This window comes from Phascolarctos cinereus, unplaced genomic scaffold (assembly GCF_003287225.1).
Source record: "Phascolarctos cinereus isolate Bilbo 61053 unplaced genomic scaffold, phaCin_HiC Scaffold_4;HRSCAF=312, whole genome shotgun sequence".
Lineage (NCBI taxonomy): Eukaryota > Metazoa > Chordata > Mammalia > Diprotodontia > Phascolarctidae > Phascolarctos > Phascolarctos cinereus.
Window position 1 is genome coordinate 161,542,515 of NW_027555847.1, and position 18,658 is coordinate 161,561,172.

Genomic DNA, 18,658 nt, shown 5'->3' on the forward strand with positions numbered 1-18,658 from the left:
AGAAGTGTGTGTCTTTCTTACTGAAATAACAGTGTTATCACCTACAAAAGACAGTACAGCACAGAGCGGGAAGGTACTTTAGAATTTATTTAGTCCAGTTCCTTCTAGTGGATAAATGTCTTCTACATTACCCTCTACAGATTCTCTGCTTGAAGACCTCTGGTGATAGGGGACTCATTACCTACTGAGGTATCCTTTTCCATTTTGGACAGATTCAATTGTTAGAAAATTCTACCTCATATTAAACTGAAATCTGCTTCATTATAACTTCCACTTACTATCCTTGTTCTTTCCTTGGGAGGCAAGCAAAATAAATCTATGACAAGCCTTCAAAGGATAATTGCAGGGAATATGTGATTGCTAAGTCTTTTTTTTTCTCCAGGCTTATTTTCCCCAGTTTCTTCAACCAACCCTCACTGACAATATCTTGGTTCCTACCCACTTAAACTTTACTTTGTCAATGTCCCTTTTAAAATGAGTCTTGGAATTGAACAGAGCACTCAGATGTGATCTAAATAGTACAAAATACAGTTGAATAATCATCTTCCTTATTCTTACTATTTATTGTGGTGGTTGCTCTGTGACCAAAGTTAGGATATTGCTTTGACTCTGTGTGAATATCATATCTGAGTTCTGCCTGATAAGTTTTACCTCTTCCTTGACTTTGGCTGCAGGTGATTGGAGTCTAGCCCTCTTGTTTGTATGGATGTTCCTTCCATTTTCCAGGTCAAGAAGGGATCTTAGTTTTTCGGCTTCTAATTCATAGTCCTAGGTAAATTAACAGAGATGCTAGTGAGCCAACAAGAGCAGTGAAGTTCCCAGTTCCAGTATGCCTCATATACCCATCCAAAGACTCCCCTGAAACTGTAGCTTTCATACCTTCTTAGTGAAGCTATCAGGAAGTTTTTGAGTCTCACCTTCACAGCTTGCTGGTACTGCTGGGCATGGTCGTACACTTTTTGCACCTCTTGTTCCCGTCCTCCAATTTCATCTAGGAGATTCTATGAAACAACAGAAATGTCCACAAAAATCCCATCCCACAAAAAACAGTTGCAGAAAGAGCTTGGTGTGTCAGATCTATAATTACCTCTCTGGAGAAGGAGAAATATTAACAAATCTTGTACATTTACCCTCAGACAACTTTAAGGTCCTGAGTTAAAGGGCCAAAAGGAAAATGGGAGGGGACAAAGTACAATGGGTTCAGCCAAACTCTTAAGAGCAAAATTTCGCTCACTGAGCATTAGTTGTTATTACTAGAGTCCAGATGGCTGTGCTTTTTTTTTTGTTTGTTTGTTTGGAGGGTTTTTCTCCCACGGAGGACACAAGCAATTTACAGCAGAGGCAGGTCCTTTTGCTTCCTTGATGGAAAGAATTGTGGAGGGTGTAGTTCCCATCCCCTGATGCCTACTCTTATAGGCGTATATACTTAGAAGAGATTTCAAGTTAGCTAATTCCAATCCCAAGGTCTAGGAAAAAAGCCACTGGTCATTATTTGTAATCACAGAGTGGGAGAGGATTTTTTAGGTCATCTAGGCCAACCTGAAAAAGAATTATATATCATCACTTACCAGTGGTCTGCAACCACTGGAAAACTTTTGGTGATGGATATATGTGCTGCCAAAGTGAGCACAACTTCTGGTGATGGGGAGCCAACTACTTCTTAAAAGTGACTCACATCATTTTGAGCTGGCTCTGATCAATAATAATAAATTTTTCTTTATCAAATTGACATTTGCCTTTCTGTGACTTATACCCAGTGCTCTTAATTCTACTCTCTGAGGCCACACAGAACAAGTCTAATCACTTCTGGCTCAAGATTGCTTCCCGAAGAGAGACAGCCTACTCAGCTCCCACATTACTGTTCCAGCAAAAACCTGAAATTCAAACCATAATGATTAAGAGATATGAGAGCTAAAGTAAGGGACTTCTTCCATCCCAGAACTGCACAAAAAATCAGCCTTCTAGAAGTTAGTGAGCAACAGGAAAGGTCAAGCCACCAGCAAAGCCAGAACCAGTATCAGCAAACTAGCTTTCAAAGCTGTGTCTAGAGGCAGCAAGGGTAGAGGACTCCCTGGAGGAAGCCAAGGAATGGTCAGAAATTCACTGAGGAAACTTTGGAAGTTACCAAGAAGAGCAGTGAGCAGTTCTCAGGGACTCCGAGGTCCCTAGTAGTCTGTTCAGAGAGTCCAGAGAGGGCCCTGAAGATGATTCAGTACTTTGAACCTTAAAGATAAGGGTGAAGTGGTGGGGGAGGCAGTGCCAGAATACAAGGTAAGACTGCCCAAGGCCCACTGCCCTACCCAAAAGTGCAGCAGAAGGTGGAGCCTGGTCCTGGCACAAAGCCACAATTCAGGAAAGATGATTCAACCAGAGAAGACACTAACCAAACCAAGTCTAATCCCTCTTCCACATGACTGTCTTTGAAATACTTGAAGACAATTATTTTCTCCTCTAAATTTTCTCTTTCACACAAAACATCCCAATTCTTTCAGTTATTCCTTCTATAGAATTTTCACTCTTACCATCCTACTTGACTTCAGGATACCCGGACTTGACCTCAAAATCCTGAGCTTTCTTCAAAGCACAGCTCAGGTGCCATCTCCCACAAAAGGCCTTTCCTGATCTCCCCAGCTATTCATACTCTCCTGTACTCTGAAATTACTTTGTATTTACACTATATAGCCTATGAAGACACATACCGTGTGTAAGTAAGTAAGCTCCTTAAAAGCAGTGGCTCTTTTTGTCTGTGTATCTAGCACAGTGTCTAATACACTAGGTGCTTAATGAATGCATGTAGAATTGAATTCTACTTCACTCTATTAATTAATGTCCCTCCAAAATATGGCATCCAAAACTGAACACTATGCTTTAGATGTCGTCATACCAAGGCAAAGTATGACAGAACGGTTACTTCTCTCTTTCTAGATACAATGACTGAACCTAAGGCCACATCAGCTTCCCCCCCAGCTGGCATACTACATTGTTAACTCACTTTGAGCTTGCATTTCACCAGATACCCCAGATCTTCTTCACATGAACTGTTGCTTAGCTATGTGTCTTATTTTGGTACTTAAAAAGTTGATGCAAGTATAAAACTTTATCTTTATTCCTATTCAGTATAATCTTAGATTCAGTCTATTCCATTCTTTTTGAACCTGATCCTGTTGTCCAGTGTTTTTGTTATTTTGTCCTCAGCTTTGTTATTTTCAGATTTGATAAGCATGTGTCCTGTGCCTTCATCCAAGTCATAGATTTAAAAACAACAACAACAACAAAAAAAAAAACTTGAACAGAACAGGATCTAGAACAGATTCCTGGGGAAGGTAGCCAGAGACTTCTTCCATGTTGACACCAATCATTAGTCCCTACTCTGAGTATAGTCATTCAGCCATTTTGAAATCTACTATACTTACCCTTTTCATGAGAGTAATCACCCATATTTCCCTTGATTTCTGCTATTTGGCATGATCTCTATAAGAAGAAAGAGGCTTTTTACCTTTTGATTCTTCAGCTTTGTTTCAATCTGACTTAAGCTGTCAGTCTCTTGGGGCTCATAACTGGGAATATTGGACAGAAACTGGGTCACGTGATCATAGCCGCTGCGGTAGTCAGCATATGCACCTTTAGCTTTCTGCAGACTCTGGGACCTATGGTGAGGGAGAGCCATAGTTAGTCTTTTGTTTTTAATACTTTAATGGTTTCTGCAGGAATTTCTCTCTTGCCTTAAAGTATGAAGACAAGAGACCTGCTAGTGTGTGGTTTCACTTCTCCTCAGTTTGAGGTAAGGGAGCCAAAATGCCCTTCCTTTTATCTTGTTGTATTACCTATTGTTGATCTGCTTAATGAGGTTGTCAAACCGTTGATTAAGCTTGTTGACTTCAGCTTCCTGCCGCTCGATGTCTGCACAGTGCTCCTGGAACCGACTTGCCAGAGTACTAGAACACTTCTTGGTCCTTTGCAGGTTCTGATCAGCCTCACTGAGGAGAGATCTCTTGGCTTGCAGTTCGGAGGCAATAGCCTGAAAAGGAAGGAAGGAACAGAAAAAGAAATAATGATACTCCCTTACTGGGAGTAACCGGAATTTTTGTGAGTCCTATTCAATTTAAGCCATCTCTAGCACTTGGGAACCCTTGATTGGAATGAAATTCAATTCTTTTTCTTCTCTTCTTCTTCTTCTTTTTTTTTTTTTTTGGCAATTGGAGTTAAGTGACTTGCCCAGGGTCACACAGCTAGTAAGTGTCAAGTGTTTAGTCTGAGGCTAGGTTTGAACTCGGGTCCTCCTGACTTCAGGGTCAGTGCTTTATCTACTGCGCCATCTAGCTGCCCCTCAGGAATTCAATTCTTGAAAGAGGAGAAGATTTCTGTTCAAAACCAGTTTACTCAATCTGGTCTCAAAGGTTGTAGAGATTTTGGAAGGGAACTTGGCGACAGATCATCATTTAGTCCAACCCCATCTCATTTTATAACTGAAGAAACTGAGGCTGAGAGAGATTAGGTGACTTGGTCAAGGTTATTGCGATAGATCTGAGATTCAAATCCAGGTCCTTGGACTCTAAATCCAGTGTTCTTTTTACCACACCACCCTGTAAAGGTACCTACCCTGAGCCCTTTCAGCCCACATAACACAGAAGATCACTTACTGCTAGCTCCTGCCTCTTGTTATCCAGTGACTGTCCATTCTCAGGGACTGTATCATCTAAGGATAACTGGTTCTCATACTTGGCCAGCAGCTCTCTACCTTGCTGAAGGCTGTTTTCAAGGCGGTTGGCTCCATCTACCCTATAACACAAAGATATGAGTACAGACGTGGTAGAAGTTTCTTCCTCCCCATGACAAGATGTTTCCCCAAATATAGTCAGGTTCCATGCTTCCCTATCACGTACTTTTCCTGAGCCGAATTGAGTAATTGAACAAGACGGTCATATTTGCGGTTGGTATCTTCTACCCGGGTCCTTAGCAACAGAGTGCTGCCACTGTCAGGAAGTGCTCCAATGAAGGCATCACACTCCTCAGTGCTCCGTGTCATCTCTGGCTCAATTCGACGAAGTTCATTGGTGATATTCTGCAACAACCAAGGAATCCTTAGGCTTCTGTGCTAAACCAGCCATTATCTAGGCACTCTAGTCTGAGGAGTTAGGCTCCCAGGATAGGATGGGGCCGGGTTGGAAAAGTGGAAGAGAGTAGCTGCATTGCCTGGTGGAGTTTGGGCTGACCAGCCTTCTAATCTCAAGTGGTAGTTGGGAATATCTTGAGAGACACACAGATTCTCTATTTCCAGCACTATTTGTCAGGACTAGATCCTCTGAAAGAGTAAAGTCAAAGGTCTGAAATTTATCTCTGTTTCTAGTTCTAGCTGGTATGTGACTTGTTTTAAAATGTTTTAAAAATGTATGCTTAAGGTTCATGTGAACATAAATTGGGCGTCCTAGGAGTTGCTGGAAATGTAGACTTCCCTCACTGACACAGAGTGGGAAGGCTGGGTCAGGCTGGAGCTTTTTGCCCTACACTGTGACATAGAGGCTCTAAAGGGTTTGAGTAAGGTTGCTTGTTCCTTTGGGAATGTTCTGTAAAGGAGCTGGGGCTACAGTTAGTTCTGCCATTTCCCCCCTTAGCTCTCTCCTTTGCCTGGTTCAGTACCTTGAGGTCCTTGGCCCGTTCAGCACTGTCCTGCACTGCCCGGCTCTGTTCAAGGGGAGGTCTTAGGATGGCGGTGATTGCTTTTTCCTGCCTTTCTAGGTCACTGTTCACTTTGTCCAGGCTGGCAAGCAGTTGCCGTCCCTGGAGATCAGATGCATCTACACAGAAAAGAAAGTTAAAGACAAAGGATGAAGAGACTAAGCCTTAGGGGGAATGTGGACAGGTCATCCAAGGAGAAGGAAGAGACCCTGCCTAAGGCAAGGGGAAAGTCATGCTGCAGTTTTTTCAACAGTGATACCCTAACTTCATCTGGAAAAATATCAAGCTAGTGTGATGGGATCTGCACATATTTTATTCTGGTTTGTTTTTTGATTTTTTTTTTTGGCAGTTGTCGTTAAGTGACTTGCCCAGGGTCACACACAGCTAGTGTGTGTCAAGTGTTTGGTCTGAGGCCGGATTTGAACTCGGGTCCTCCTGACTTCGGGGCCAGTGCTCTATCCACTGCCCCACCTAGCTGCCCCTTAATTTTATTCTCTTTGAATAAGAGAGGGTTCGATAGTAAGCAGCAGAGATTGCCTTCCCCCGCTCTTAGCTGACACTAACTATAGAGCTGACACTTTGGGAGAAGGCTTCTAGTACCTTTAGTCTATAACCCTCCCTCTCCATTCCTCAGTTCCATCCTTTGTGTTGTGGCCACTTGTGCTGGAGACTTAGAGTGTTTCCTTGGAAATAAGCAAATCATATCCCATTTAGGTAGAGAGTTCTTTCTCATCCCTGCTCCTAACTCTCATTTTACATATCATTATGGGCTTATAGCTTTCAAATGAGAAAGAACCTTTTATCTGGCAGCTTATAGGGCTCCTGGCTCTCTACTCATACCTCAGAACATATACACTATAACCAGAAAAGTCAGTTCTTGGAGTTCAACTTACTGCTGCTTTCAGGTTAGTTATAGTTTCTCTATGTTAGTTTCCCCAACTAGGACAAGAAAGTGCAGACCCTCCTCAAAGGAGTCTGAAAAGGAAAGCTTGAGAAATGTATTGGGCTTAGAAGAGCCAGGGCTCCAGGCTTGGAAGAGGGAGGGAAGAAATAAAGCTTTTGTACCTACCTCCAGGGTTCTCTGTCTTGAGAATCTCATACCGCTGCTTTAGAGCAGCCTTACTCCCAGCTGCTTTCTGCTTCACACTTCGGTATTGATTGCTTAGGCTGAAAACAAAACAAATTCCTCTGAAGTATGTTGTATGCCTGAGCCATTCTTCCCCAAATGTGAATACTCTAGATATAATGCCCAAGTGTATACCCCTATACGTAGACTCTGACAACTCCATAATGCTGACCAGGCTTATAGAATCTGTCTCTTTTCGTCTCCTGAGGCTTCATGAGGGTATCAGCACCAGCCCATACAATATGATGCTGGGGGTGGCAGTGGTGCTAGCAATATTCCCCTGAAACCAGAGGTGGGCTAAAAACCTCAAATCAGTTATGTTTTTGGATGAAATAGACCCACCAAGAGCCCAGAGAAACTCCCACGGAAAGATGGTAGATGGGCAATATCTTAGATACCCATTGGCATTTGCTTACAAATCTCAACCATCTTTCTAGAATAAGAAAAAGACTTTCTGTAGCATACCTGTCAATGAGTGCGAGGGCCTCAGGATCAGTAGGAGGAATCATGAAACAAACAGCAGGGGCGCTGAGCGTGTTCCCAGAGCTATCTGTAATATCCCAGCTCTCCCCGTTGTTCTTCTGTAGAGTGTAGCTATATCCACGAGAAATCAGGCCCTAATGGGGACAGATCACAAGAATTAGAGAAGAGAAGACATTTCATCCAACTATCTCTGGCATAAAAGCCCTAAGTAGTGTCATCTTTTTGTCTGCCTAGGAATTGCTTGTTTTCTATTTGCGTCACAGACAGGGTAAGGGCATTTCAGGCTGCTGCTAATCCCAAAGCTGCAAAGTGAGCATATAAGGGACACTGTCTTTGGATCTCAGGACAGTCTATCTTCCTTCAAACATGGTAATTTTGCAGTAGCAGTCTAGTTCCTTAGAGAAATGAGCTCAGTGCTACTCCCACTCTCTCCAACCTCCAGAATGTAGATTTTCATCTTCTTATACAAAAATGTTCCAGTAAATGTCAAGCTGAGGAATCCCCGAGTGAGGGGCAGGCTGGTTTACCTGTTCACTTTCAAAATCACAGAGTGCTTCCACAGGGATAGGTTTGAGAGGTGTTTCGCGGCGGTACTTGAGAGGTACCACTTGCTGGCCACGTTTCTGTAGGGACTGTACCACATCATCGTACTTGTCCAGAGCTTTTTCCTGATCCTGAACAGGAAGACATGAGACTGAAGCTAAACAGTTCTCCTTGGAGGTGGGTAGGATGTGTCTGATGTCATTGGGCAGAGAATATTCTCAGGGCCACACTGTCAAAGGGCAATTGGATATGTCAGGGGTAGACTAGAATCTAAAAGTGATGTGAAGAGGAGTAGTTTCCAAGTCCTGGGTTGGAAGATTAGGAGAGGGGAGATGTCCTTAAGCCAACAATGGGGTGACTGGCCCAAATACTCACATCCAGTTCCCGTAGTAAAGATTCAATTTGGTATCTGTCTTTGAATTCAGGACTGTATTTCTGGTTTAGGTCTGTGTCTACCTTCCTCAGCAACTCCTGGGCATCTTTGACATCTTTGTGAAACTGTGGAGGACAAAGTATAACAAATCCATCACAAGCAGGAAACCTAGTGACTTCTGAGGGCTACAACTTTGATGTAAAAAACTGAGAAGGAAATTTGGGGGAGAAGCTAAGCATCCCTTCTTAGTCTAAAACATTGATGTGGATGGGTGGTCAGCAGCACAGGGGGCTACCACTCTCTACTGCTTCCATTTTGGTGGTTTGTCTTACCTACCTTATGTTGAGACCCCTATAGCCTGAGCAAGAAATGCTGAAGTCACCCGTGATGCACAAATCACAGATGCAAGAGAGCACTCAATGGCTTTAGGACTATTTGAAGAGGTACCGGGATCCCTCCTCCCAAGCCCCAGTCTTGGCTCACTAAAGGCCCTGCTTCTAGCAACACAAAGTTTTTGTTAACCACTTGAGTGGTTGATTTGGAAGTTAGGCTGTTCAGAGGTCATCAGTATAGTGGCTCACACCACACTAATACTGTACAACCTTCCTGTCAGCCCAGTCTTGCCATGTAGCTGGATTCTTCATATATTTTGCTGGCCCTTCTTCCTTCTCCTGTCCCCTGCATGTGGACATAACCTAAGGCTCAGTCATGTGCTCTTTTCTCTTGATACTTTTGCTCCTGGAGATCTCATTCGCTCTCTTGAATTATCACCTCCACCTCTACATAGATTATCAAATACACATCTCTAGCCCATGACCTCTTATCTTTGTTTTAGTCCCACCTTTCCAAATTTCTGCTTAATATTCCTCAACGTGTCTAAAACTAAACTTGCCATCTTCCCTTCCCAAGCTGCCTCCCAATATCCCTTGTTTTTGTCAGTGTGTTGTACCATCATTTCCCAGTCACTGAAACTTGGAATCATCTTTGAATTCTGTCTTTTTTGTCTCCCATATCCATTTGATCACTAAGCCTTGTTGATACTTTCATAATGTTTTGCATCTGTTCTTTTCTTTCTATTTCTATCAGTCCTCCCTCCCCTGTCCTGACTATCCCCATCTCCCAGTTCTTATCACTTTATTCCTGAAGAGTTCATTTTCCTCTGGGCTCCTGGTCTTCCTACAAACTGCCATCAGATGAATCTAACACGTACATACCATTTTCATATAATTTTCCTGCTTGAATACCTTCACTTAGCTTTAATAATATCAAGCTTACAGTATAGTGCATTAAGGTTTATAAACTATCTCATTTGATTCATACAACAATCCTGAGAGGTAGGAAGTACTATATATTTAACAGATAACAAAACTGAGGCACATAAAGGTTAATTTGCCCAAGGTCATATGACCAATATATGACAGAGTTAAGACATAAAGGAGCTAAAACTAGGGCTTGGTTTCAGGGCATCAGAATTGATAAGTTAAAATTTACACCAGGTGAACCCCACTGGCCTTCAAAGCAGCGGCCTAATGTTGTCCTGGAGTCCTTCTTGGGATCCAGTGTTCAGTGGTCTCCTCCTTACAAAGTGGCATCTCAGGCTATATTCTGGCCTACCTATTTTCCCCATGATGGGCCTGGGGTCATCCTGGGATCTAACTCTCAGGACAGTTGATTTGAGGGGATATTTAGTGCTAGTTGCCCTGAGAACTGTTCTGCTATTTATTTGCCAGAATTGCTAGTTATGGCTTTGACTCAAATCTGGTCAAAGCTGGTCTACAATTTATCCTGTATATTCTTACCCTTATACCTTTGTTCACAGCATTTGTTTCACTTCAAATGCCTACTCTTCTTTTCTTTATTTATCTGAATCCTACAAATCCTTAGAAGGCAGTTTAAGTCCTAAGTCCTCTGTGAAACCTTTTCTGACCACTCAGTCCTCTTCTAAACTCCTTCAGTACTTATTAACTGTATGTAGCACGTACGCATTGCCTTATATTGTAAATATCTTTTTGCACACATATATTGTTTCTCCCAACTGAAAGTAAATTCCTTAGAGTAAAGGACTAAGTCTTACACGTCTTTGAATCATAGTTGGCACTTCCCATAGTTCCTTAAACATAGAAGTACCTAATAAAATATATGTTGATCAATTTTGGACTCCCGCCCCTTTTAATTGTCTCTTCCCAGAACTCCTGGTTCTCATAAGAAGAAAGAATTGGGAAAATTCTGGAGGTCTTTGGATTCTGGCTTTAGGTTTTCCTGTTTATATTTGTTCTTCTTGAAATACCCAAAAAAGGGATTTCTGGAAGATGGTTGAGTAAGAGGTTGAATATAAGCCCCATTTCCCCTTACCATCTCAGAATAGCTGGAAATGCATCAAATAGACAACACCAACAAGAAAATATAAAAAGGGAGGACTTTTTGGAAACTGCTGTATCAGCTATCTTAGGAACAAATGAAGTTTTTAGGAGTCATTTCCCACAGCACCTGGTGATAATCCTCCATATATTTTAAATGACTCTCCTCACAGATAAGCAGGTTCAGATATTCCTTCCAGTCAGCATGGACTGCCTCCATGTGAGCCTAGGAGATGAGGGAAGACACAGTATAAATATTCAGGTTGCAGTAGAATCACAACTGGTTGGCATGTGTGGGTAGAGTTCCTGAACTCAGAGAGGTAGGTTGGGAGTCCTGTTCAGTATTGGAAACTGCCAATCAGAAGAGTGTTTACATAGAACCTCCGTTAATCAGACTGTGTCATATAGAAATCTGACCCTCTCAATAGACAGCAATGATGAGAAGAAATGAGGGGAAAGAGGAAGGTCACTTTAAGGTTGCCTGTAGTATAGGATGTCTAAAAGATGGAGTGAGTGAGAAGAATTAGAATTGAGGCTTCAGCACAGAGCCAAAGTATCGAGAATGCATTTTTGAGTGTGCACACGTGGGCACAGTGTGGTGTGATTGGGAGAAGCAGATGCATGCACTCACTGAAGAGAGTGAAAAACATTATTTGAATTGCTGAGATGTTTGGGAACTTGGGAGTGACAGACTCCTGGGTTCTCATAGGAGTATGAAGTGAAGAAACTATTCTTGAGATCTTTGAATTGGGCAGTACCTCAATTGAATTCCTCCCTGGGTGTTCAGCAGCCAGCAACTGATCGCCTTCACTGTGCAGCTTGTTAATTCTCTCCTCTTTGGCCTCCAGGTTCCGGTTGATGAAATTCTAGGAAGTGTAAAAGTATATTTCTTGGAAGCCCCTCTGTATCTTTACTCTTATTATACTTATCTTTACAGATTCTTTGTCACCCACTCAAGCTCTCTGAGTCCATTCACATATCTAAAGATCCTGCATGGTCTTAAATTGGGCCTTTAATAAGAAAGCATGACTAAGACCTGAGACTTGTGCTTATATAAAATATATATATGTGTATATATGGAAGGAAGAAGTGTTCTCATAGTTCTTAGTGTAGGGCTGGAAGGAACTTCAGAGGCCATCACACTCAACATCCTGATTTTACAGATGAGGACACTGAGGTTCAGAAACTGACTTGCCCAAGGTCATATAGGTAGTAAATGCCAGAGGCTGGATTTGAACTTGGGACTTCAAATTCATTGCTCTAATCCTTTTTTCCCTTTGCTTCTGTGGTTGGGATGAGGGCCTCAGCTGGCTCTTAGACACAGGGCATCCTAGTAATTGACAGGTGCTATGACTTTGTATTGGGAGGTATACAGAGGTCTTAATAGTACTGTAGGAACCAAAGCTCAGCCAATCACTTGTTCTGGACACATCAGAAGCTGTTGGCCAAAGGCAGAAGACTGAGTAAGTACCTCATACTGGCGTCGGCGGCTAGGGTAGTCTAGGTTTCGGTCGCTCCAGTCATATTGCATCCGACCTTTGGCCTGCTGGTCCAACCAGTACAGTTCATTGGTGCAGCGCTGCATGTAGTCCTGAAGTGAGCTCAGGTGCTGCTGCCTTGCCTGGGATCCTGCCTGTTCATGACAAAAGAAACAGGTGTGGGTCATGGCCTACCACCCTACCTTCTTCTGCCATGCTGGCATCCTAGGGCAGCTTCCTTGTCATTGACATACAGTATTAGGAGACTATGGTTTCCCAAATTGTGCCCCTAGTAGGAATTCTCTTCTATTCCTGCTTGAGTATCAGGGATAGCTCTACCCTTACTGCTCCAAGGCCCCATCCTTCGTGCTTTGTCACTTCCTTCTCATTTGTTGTTAACTCTTTACCAACAAAAAAGAGTTTCTCACCAGTAGTTTTTGATACTTGGCCTGGAGGTCATTGTTCTGTTCCTATGAGTAAAAAGACAGATTAGAACACAGAAACCCAGACACCCTACTCCTACCCTCTCCATATCCTTGAGAGTTTTCTTTTCATGGTTTCTGCTGTACCTTATCTCCTTCCTTGGCAATATGGGGTCCAATAGCTTTGACTTCATTGTGAAAGATATTGTGTTCCTCTACCTGGTGGTCAACTAATGGCAGGTCTGTACCAAAGTTCTGATTGCCAAGCATGTCCTGAAATACAGGGAAGGCAAGAAGTTGCAAGAAAGAGAGAGAAGGTTAGGACATAGTGAAGGTGTGTTCCTAAAGCATAAGCAGCATTACTTAAAACTGCCTTGTATCCATTCATCCACCCTTCACCAGACCTTACAGTGAAGTCTTTCCTGGCTCAATAAGGTATTCCTAACTAACCCAGAGTTTTAGAGGGAGGCTCTGTTGATAGATATCTCTCATACATCAGGCTGGGGCTCCTACACTTGGCCAATGAAAATAACAACATATATTAATATAGCATTTCATATATATCATCTCATTTAGTCTTTGCCATAACCTGTGAAATAGGGAGTACAACTATTATCTCCATTTTATAGATGAGAAATTTGAGGCATAGTGAAGTTAGGTGACCTTTCCCCAAGGTCAAACAGCTACTCGATGGCAGAACTAGGACTCTTTTGATTCCCGATTCAGGAATCTTTTCCACTGTCCCATGCTGCCTCTTAAGGGAAAGAGATAGAGTCTAGGAGGCAACCTCTCAGCATAATAAAGAGGTGTCTCACTGACCAAATCCTGGGACTGTTTCCAGAAAGCATTGAGCAAGTTCTAGCTCTCACAAAATAGTCCATTTTTCTGTCACCTAGCACCTCACTGATGAACAAGCATTGAAAGGAGTGCCTTGAAGGTCAACCTTGTGCAGGAAGGGTCATACCAGTTTCTCATCAACCACAGATGACCAGTTGACCTTTGGATCCACCTCCTTAACAGTCAAAGTGTAAATCTGATTGTGTTTCGTGCGTAGGTTTGCCACTCGTTCCTTCAATTGCCGGATACTGAGGAGAAAGAAAATCCAAACTTATCAGTTGGCGGGGGGGAGGGGTCGTCTGCTGATTTCAACCTGTATCTCCAAAGTCAGCATGAAATAGTGGACAGAGAGCTAGCCTGAAAGCCAACAAGACCCAAGTTCAGATAGTTTTCAACATTCACTTCCACAAGATTTTGAGTTCCAAATTTTCTCCCCATCTCTCCCTTCCCCTCCGAGACGGCATGCATTCTGAATACCCCTTCCCCCAATCTATCCTCCCTTCTATCACACCCCCCCTTATCCCCTTCCCCTTCTATTTTCCTGTAGGGCAGGATAGATTTCTATACCCTTTTGCCTGTATATCTTATTTTCCAGTTGCATGTAAAAACAATTTTTAATTTTTTAATCGTTTTTAAAACTTTGAGTTCTAAATTGTGTCCCTTCCTTCCTTCCTACCCTCATTGAGAAGGCAAGCAATTCGATAGAGATCATACATGTGTAGTCATGCAAAACACTTCCATAGTAGTCAGGTTGTCAAAGATTATATTTCCCTTCATTCTATCCCACCCCATCCATGTTTATTCTATTCTCTCCTTTGACTCCATCCCTCCTCAAAAGTGTTTGTATCTGATTACTCTCTCCCCCAATCTGCCCTCCCTTCCCTCTCATTCACTTCCCCACTATTTTCCTGTCGGGTAAGATAGATTTCCATACTGAATTGAGTGACACTGAGAATTCTTTAAGATTACAAATAGAAGAGAAGGCAAACCAGTGAAATTATAGGTCTGGGCCCTGTCCCTACTTCCAAAGCGATAGCCTTACCACTCTCTTGGACCTCTTGTTCAAGATTTGGCCTCCCCACACTGGGTATTTCAGGTGTCCTCTGATTCCCTCCCCATTTTACCTCCAGAAAAATCCCAAATTCTGAGAAAATTTTTTACTTCACTGATCTCAAATCCAAGAACAAGGAGGCTAGAGCCACTACTCCGTTGTTCTAAGTTGGTGGAAAGCACTGAAGAAATTTCCGAGAGAGGTTACTGTTGTTGAAGTGGAGTGAATATCCTGGGGTGAGCAGGTAACAATGGTTCTTATGAAACTAACTTAAATTACTGATGGGAACTTTGTAAACTGAGACCAAGTAGTTCCTCTCTCCTTGGCTCTAAGTGAGGTTCTTTACCATGGATGATCTCAACAAAAAAGACTGAATACCTGACTTGGTGAACAGGCCATACTCCAACAAAGTCAGAGGCACAGTCTTTGAGAGATTGGGGTTTAACATGTACCATTTTGTCCTTTTCTAGGAGGGAAAATTTCCTCCTTCCTCTTGCCTTCCTACCTTCTTTGCCTTATTTCCCCTCCTCTTTCTTCCTGAACAGTCGTCCAATGATCCAGCTTTAGGAGAACATGGCTTTGCTCATCCCTGCCAGTGAACTACCAGGAACAAGGTTTAGATACAGTGTGATGGCCTTAGGTGAATGCAGCGTTGGCAGTATACAGCATAATCCCACAAAGCAGTGCTGGCCTCTCGCATCCCCCATGCCTCTGGGCAGAGAGCCCAGCATCTGCATCTGATACTAATAGGATTTAAACAAAAAAAACCAAACTAGACCTACTCTTCTGCAATCATATCTCCCTGGGGATGTTTCATGTGCTTAGCAATAGCTGCATCTCCCTCCAAAACGTAGAGGAGTTTTTCAGATTCAGAAATCTTCTGGAGTGAGTGCTCTCGGTATTGAGCAGGTTGGCCCTCTTTAATCTTTGCCAAGTCCTGTGAGCAAAGAAAAAAAAATCAGGCTGGAGCAGGGAGCGCTGTGTGAATAATAATACTGTAAAGGAAAAACAGTGCATGGAGTCAAGAAGGGTAAGAATAAATTTCTTCCAAAGAATATGCTCTCAAACTCAGCACAGGTCAATCAGCAGGACTGTGTGTGTGTCTAACTTCAGTATTAACCTGACAGTCATAGAATGTTACAACTGGAAGAGTGGAAGGGAAGGGATGTTAGAAATCACTGTGTCCAACATCTTTATTTCATGAAAAAGGGCTATTCTGGGTGGCTGGCAGAGGTAATTTCTTTCTGTTTAATCGTGTACTAAAAAAATGTATTAGCAAGTGTTGATGATGGTTTATGTACATTACATCAGTGATTCTCAAGGCATGGTCCAGGAACCTTGGAGGTCCCTGAGATCTTTTCAGGGGGGTTGAGACGTTAAAACTATTTTCATAATAGTGATAAGATGTTTTAACTTCAAATACTGTATAAATATATGTCTATATACATACATGCATATATATATATATATATATATATATCTATATCTCACATAAAAGTTCTTTGTGGGGGATCCTCAATTTGTGTGTGTGTGTGTGTGTGTAAAAGAGGCCCTGAGACAAAAAAATTGAAGTACTGTACTAGATCATAGGATTGATCATGGCTTTAGAACTGGAAGGGACCTTAGAGGCCATCACTTTCAACTCCTTTATTTTCCAAACAAAGGAACTGAGGCACAGAGATGTTAAGTGACTTGCCTACAGTAACATAACTAGTCTGATTCTTTGGCAGGACCCCAAATCCAGCACTCTTATTTCCTATTCACTGTGCTGTTTAGTGGCCTCCACTAAGTAACTTTGAATGATGTTGGTTAAGAATTTATCTAATGCAGTGAAGGCTGTTCTTTTGTCTCTTCTCAGCAGTGCCTACTGTAGTGTTCAGTGTATGCTTATTAACGAACTCATTGCTGAGCCCTCATGATTTCAATACAAACATTTCCTTTTAGATATAAAGTCAGTTTTTAGTTTCATTTGGTGCAAATTAGTTTCTGCATATTACCAGTGATCACTTACATACAAAGAGTAGCTTTACAAAAGGTATACAAACATTAAAAAGTAGCCTAAAGTAGCATAGAAGCGTCATCAAGTAAGAAAATAGCCAATCAAGGAGAGAGAGAGAGTATCCTGTCTGTACACATGTATATATGTATGTGTGTATATTGTATACCATATACATGTGTATATATGTATAGTATATCCTTTGCATGCATATGTGTGTATATCTATTGTATCCTATATACATATATATGCATATATAGGAATATGTATGTAAACACACAGACACACACATATATGTATATATTGGGTTCATCTGAATAGATGATAACTGAACCCATGCGAGTTGATGTGATTAATAAGGAGCGAGTGTAGAGAGAGAGAGAGAAGAAGGCCAAGGACAGAGCCTTGAGGAACATTCATGCTTAAGGGAGCAGGAGATTCATGATGATCCAGCAAAGGCAACTCAGAAAAAATGGTCAGACAGGTAGGAGAAAAATCAGGAAGAAGCAGTATCACAGAAGCCAAGGGAAGAAGGAATATCCAAGAAGGGTTGGTCAACAGTACCAAAACTGCAAAACTCAAGTAGGCCATTGAATTTAGCAGCCAAAAATCATTAAAGACTTAGAGAGAGCACTTTGAGTCAAGTAGTGGAATTGGATGTCAGATAGGGATATAAGGGACAGAGAACTGAGTGAGTGGTAAAGAAGTGAAGGCAGTAAGAAGAGAAAATTCTTTCTAGGAGTTTGGCAGGGAAACAGAGTAGAATTAGAAAGTTTCAGAGCCAGAAGTGAAAATGTAGAAGGATTTTAAAGTATAGAGAAGAGGAGTTGAGGGAGCGCATGATATCAGTGGCTCAGATTTTCTTAATAAAGAAGGCAATGACATCTACTAACAGAGAGGGAGTTAAAGGAATCATTAAAGACTCAAGAGAAAGTTTGGAAAAGCCATTGGAGGCACTGGATTAGACATTCAATCAAGGAAGAAAAAGCTTTATCATGTTGCAACCAGGGACAGTTAAGATTAGATAACATGAATTTATGATGAACACAATGGTATGATTTCTTGCATTGGCATTCAGAAAGTGGGGTAAGCCCATGGTTGAAGACTGGCAGGGTGTGAACAGTGGTAGGACAAGAAAGTAGTGGGATCAAGAGTGGAGGACAACGTATAGCTGAATTATTAACTGTTGGATCAGGACCGTTAAGGGAGAAAAGTGAAGGCTAATGAACTGGGTAAACAGGAAGTGATAGAGGGACTAGAATCTGTAGTGAGGATGAAGGATACTTATAGGAGGAGTAAAGCACAGGGAGAGATGGAATGGCAAGAGGTTTTAAACAGAGACAGGCATTTCAGATCAGAATCATGGGAATGGTTATAGTTGCTGGTGAGTTGAGGTCTAAGGTATGATCATCCTTGTAAGTGACTGAGCTAAAATGAAGCTGTTGATCAGGTGTTCCGGTGCCCTCAGAGCTCATCTCCTTCTTGACTAACACAGCTGTTTATGTTCCAGGAAGCAGACTTTAGTTTTTGTAGAAAGTCAATTCAACACATCATATTAGAGAAGTCTTATTTCTGATGCCCTTGGACGTAGGATTAGATGTAGAAGTAGCTTCTTTCTTTCCTCACAGTCATTGTTTAGTTTATATTATCTTCTTCCTTTGAATAACATTCAAGATAAGTGTGAAGTCTGAACCTGTCTCAAAGAGGTACAGAGGCAATTAACACCTGATATGGGTGGATATAAGGGAGAAGGACGTCGTTGGGGATCGTGCGCAGAGAAAAGGTACAGAGAAGGGCCAGCCTTGGGATGAGTTGGTATTTCACAAAAAGGAACCACGCATGAGGGATGTTAGTTGGTGCCAAGAGGAGTATGGTATGGTTAAGATGGTGACTGTGGGATAGCAAAGGGCCTGATACTTACACTTTGCATCTTGGAGTCAGTGTCCACGATGTTTCTCTCCACCTGATCGGCATTTTTTTGAAGTTGCTCAATCAATTCTGATAGCTCTTTACTGGAGATACTGTGAAGATAGGAGCTGATGTTAAGGACTAGGTTTCAAGGATCATCAGAAATTTGCTCTTATCCTCCCCTAATGCCCAAGACATGACTCCTCAATTGTTCCCTCAATCCTTCCTGATTTCCCCCCTGAGTAAGCCTCTGAGCTTATACCTGGTTTCTTGATACTCAGATTAAGAGCCACAGACTACTAAAGCCACAGATCTGGGTGGAATCTCTCTCTGGTCTTGATAATATCCAGAGTAGATCTAAGAGGGTTCTGGTAAGAGGATCAGTCCTCCTGTTTCCCTTGAGTTGAT

The 18,658-nt window shown here is 42.1% G+C and overlaps 1 protein-coding gene across 1 annotated transcript in view; it reads right to left on the reverse strand.

Moving 5' to 3' along the window:
- The window catches only part of PPL (periplakin), a 44,463-nt gene that overhangs the window by 4,556 nt on the left and 21,249 nt on the right, over positions 1–18,658 (reverse strand). Inside the window, exons 2-20 of the mRNA XM_020978599.2 lie at positions 18,264–18,363; positions 15,129–15,283; positions 13,423–13,543; positions 12,606–12,731; positions 12,465–12,506; positions 12,030–12,191; positions 11,317–11,424; positions 10,689–10,784; positions 8,204–8,326; positions 7,813–7,959; positions 7,268–7,419; positions 6,746–6,843; positions 5,638–5,795; positions 4,884–5,062; positions 4,641–4,779; positions 3,825–4,018; positions 3,497–3,647; positions 918–1,001; positions 652–768 (exon numbers count right to left, since the gene is read on the reverse strand). Coding sequence (XP_020834258.1) covers positions 652–768; positions 918–1,001; positions 3,497–3,647; positions 3,825–4,018; positions 4,641–4,779; positions 4,884–5,062; positions 5,638–5,795; positions 6,746–6,843; positions 7,268–7,419; positions 7,813–7,959; positions 8,204–8,326; positions 10,689–10,784; positions 11,317–11,424; positions 12,030–12,191; positions 12,465–12,506; positions 12,606–12,731; positions 13,423–13,543; positions 15,129–15,283; positions 18,264–18,363 — 2,452 coding nt within the window. The remainder of the gene's footprint in view (positions 1–651; positions 769–917; positions 1,002–3,496; positions 3,648–3,824; positions 4,019–4,640; positions 4,780–4,883; positions 5,063–5,637; positions 5,796–6,745; positions 6,844–7,267; positions 7,420–7,812; positions 7,960–8,203; positions 8,327–10,688; positions 10,785–11,316; positions 11,425–12,029; positions 12,192–12,464; positions 12,507–12,605; positions 12,732–13,422; positions 13,544–15,128; positions 15,284–18,263; positions 18,364–18,658) is intronic.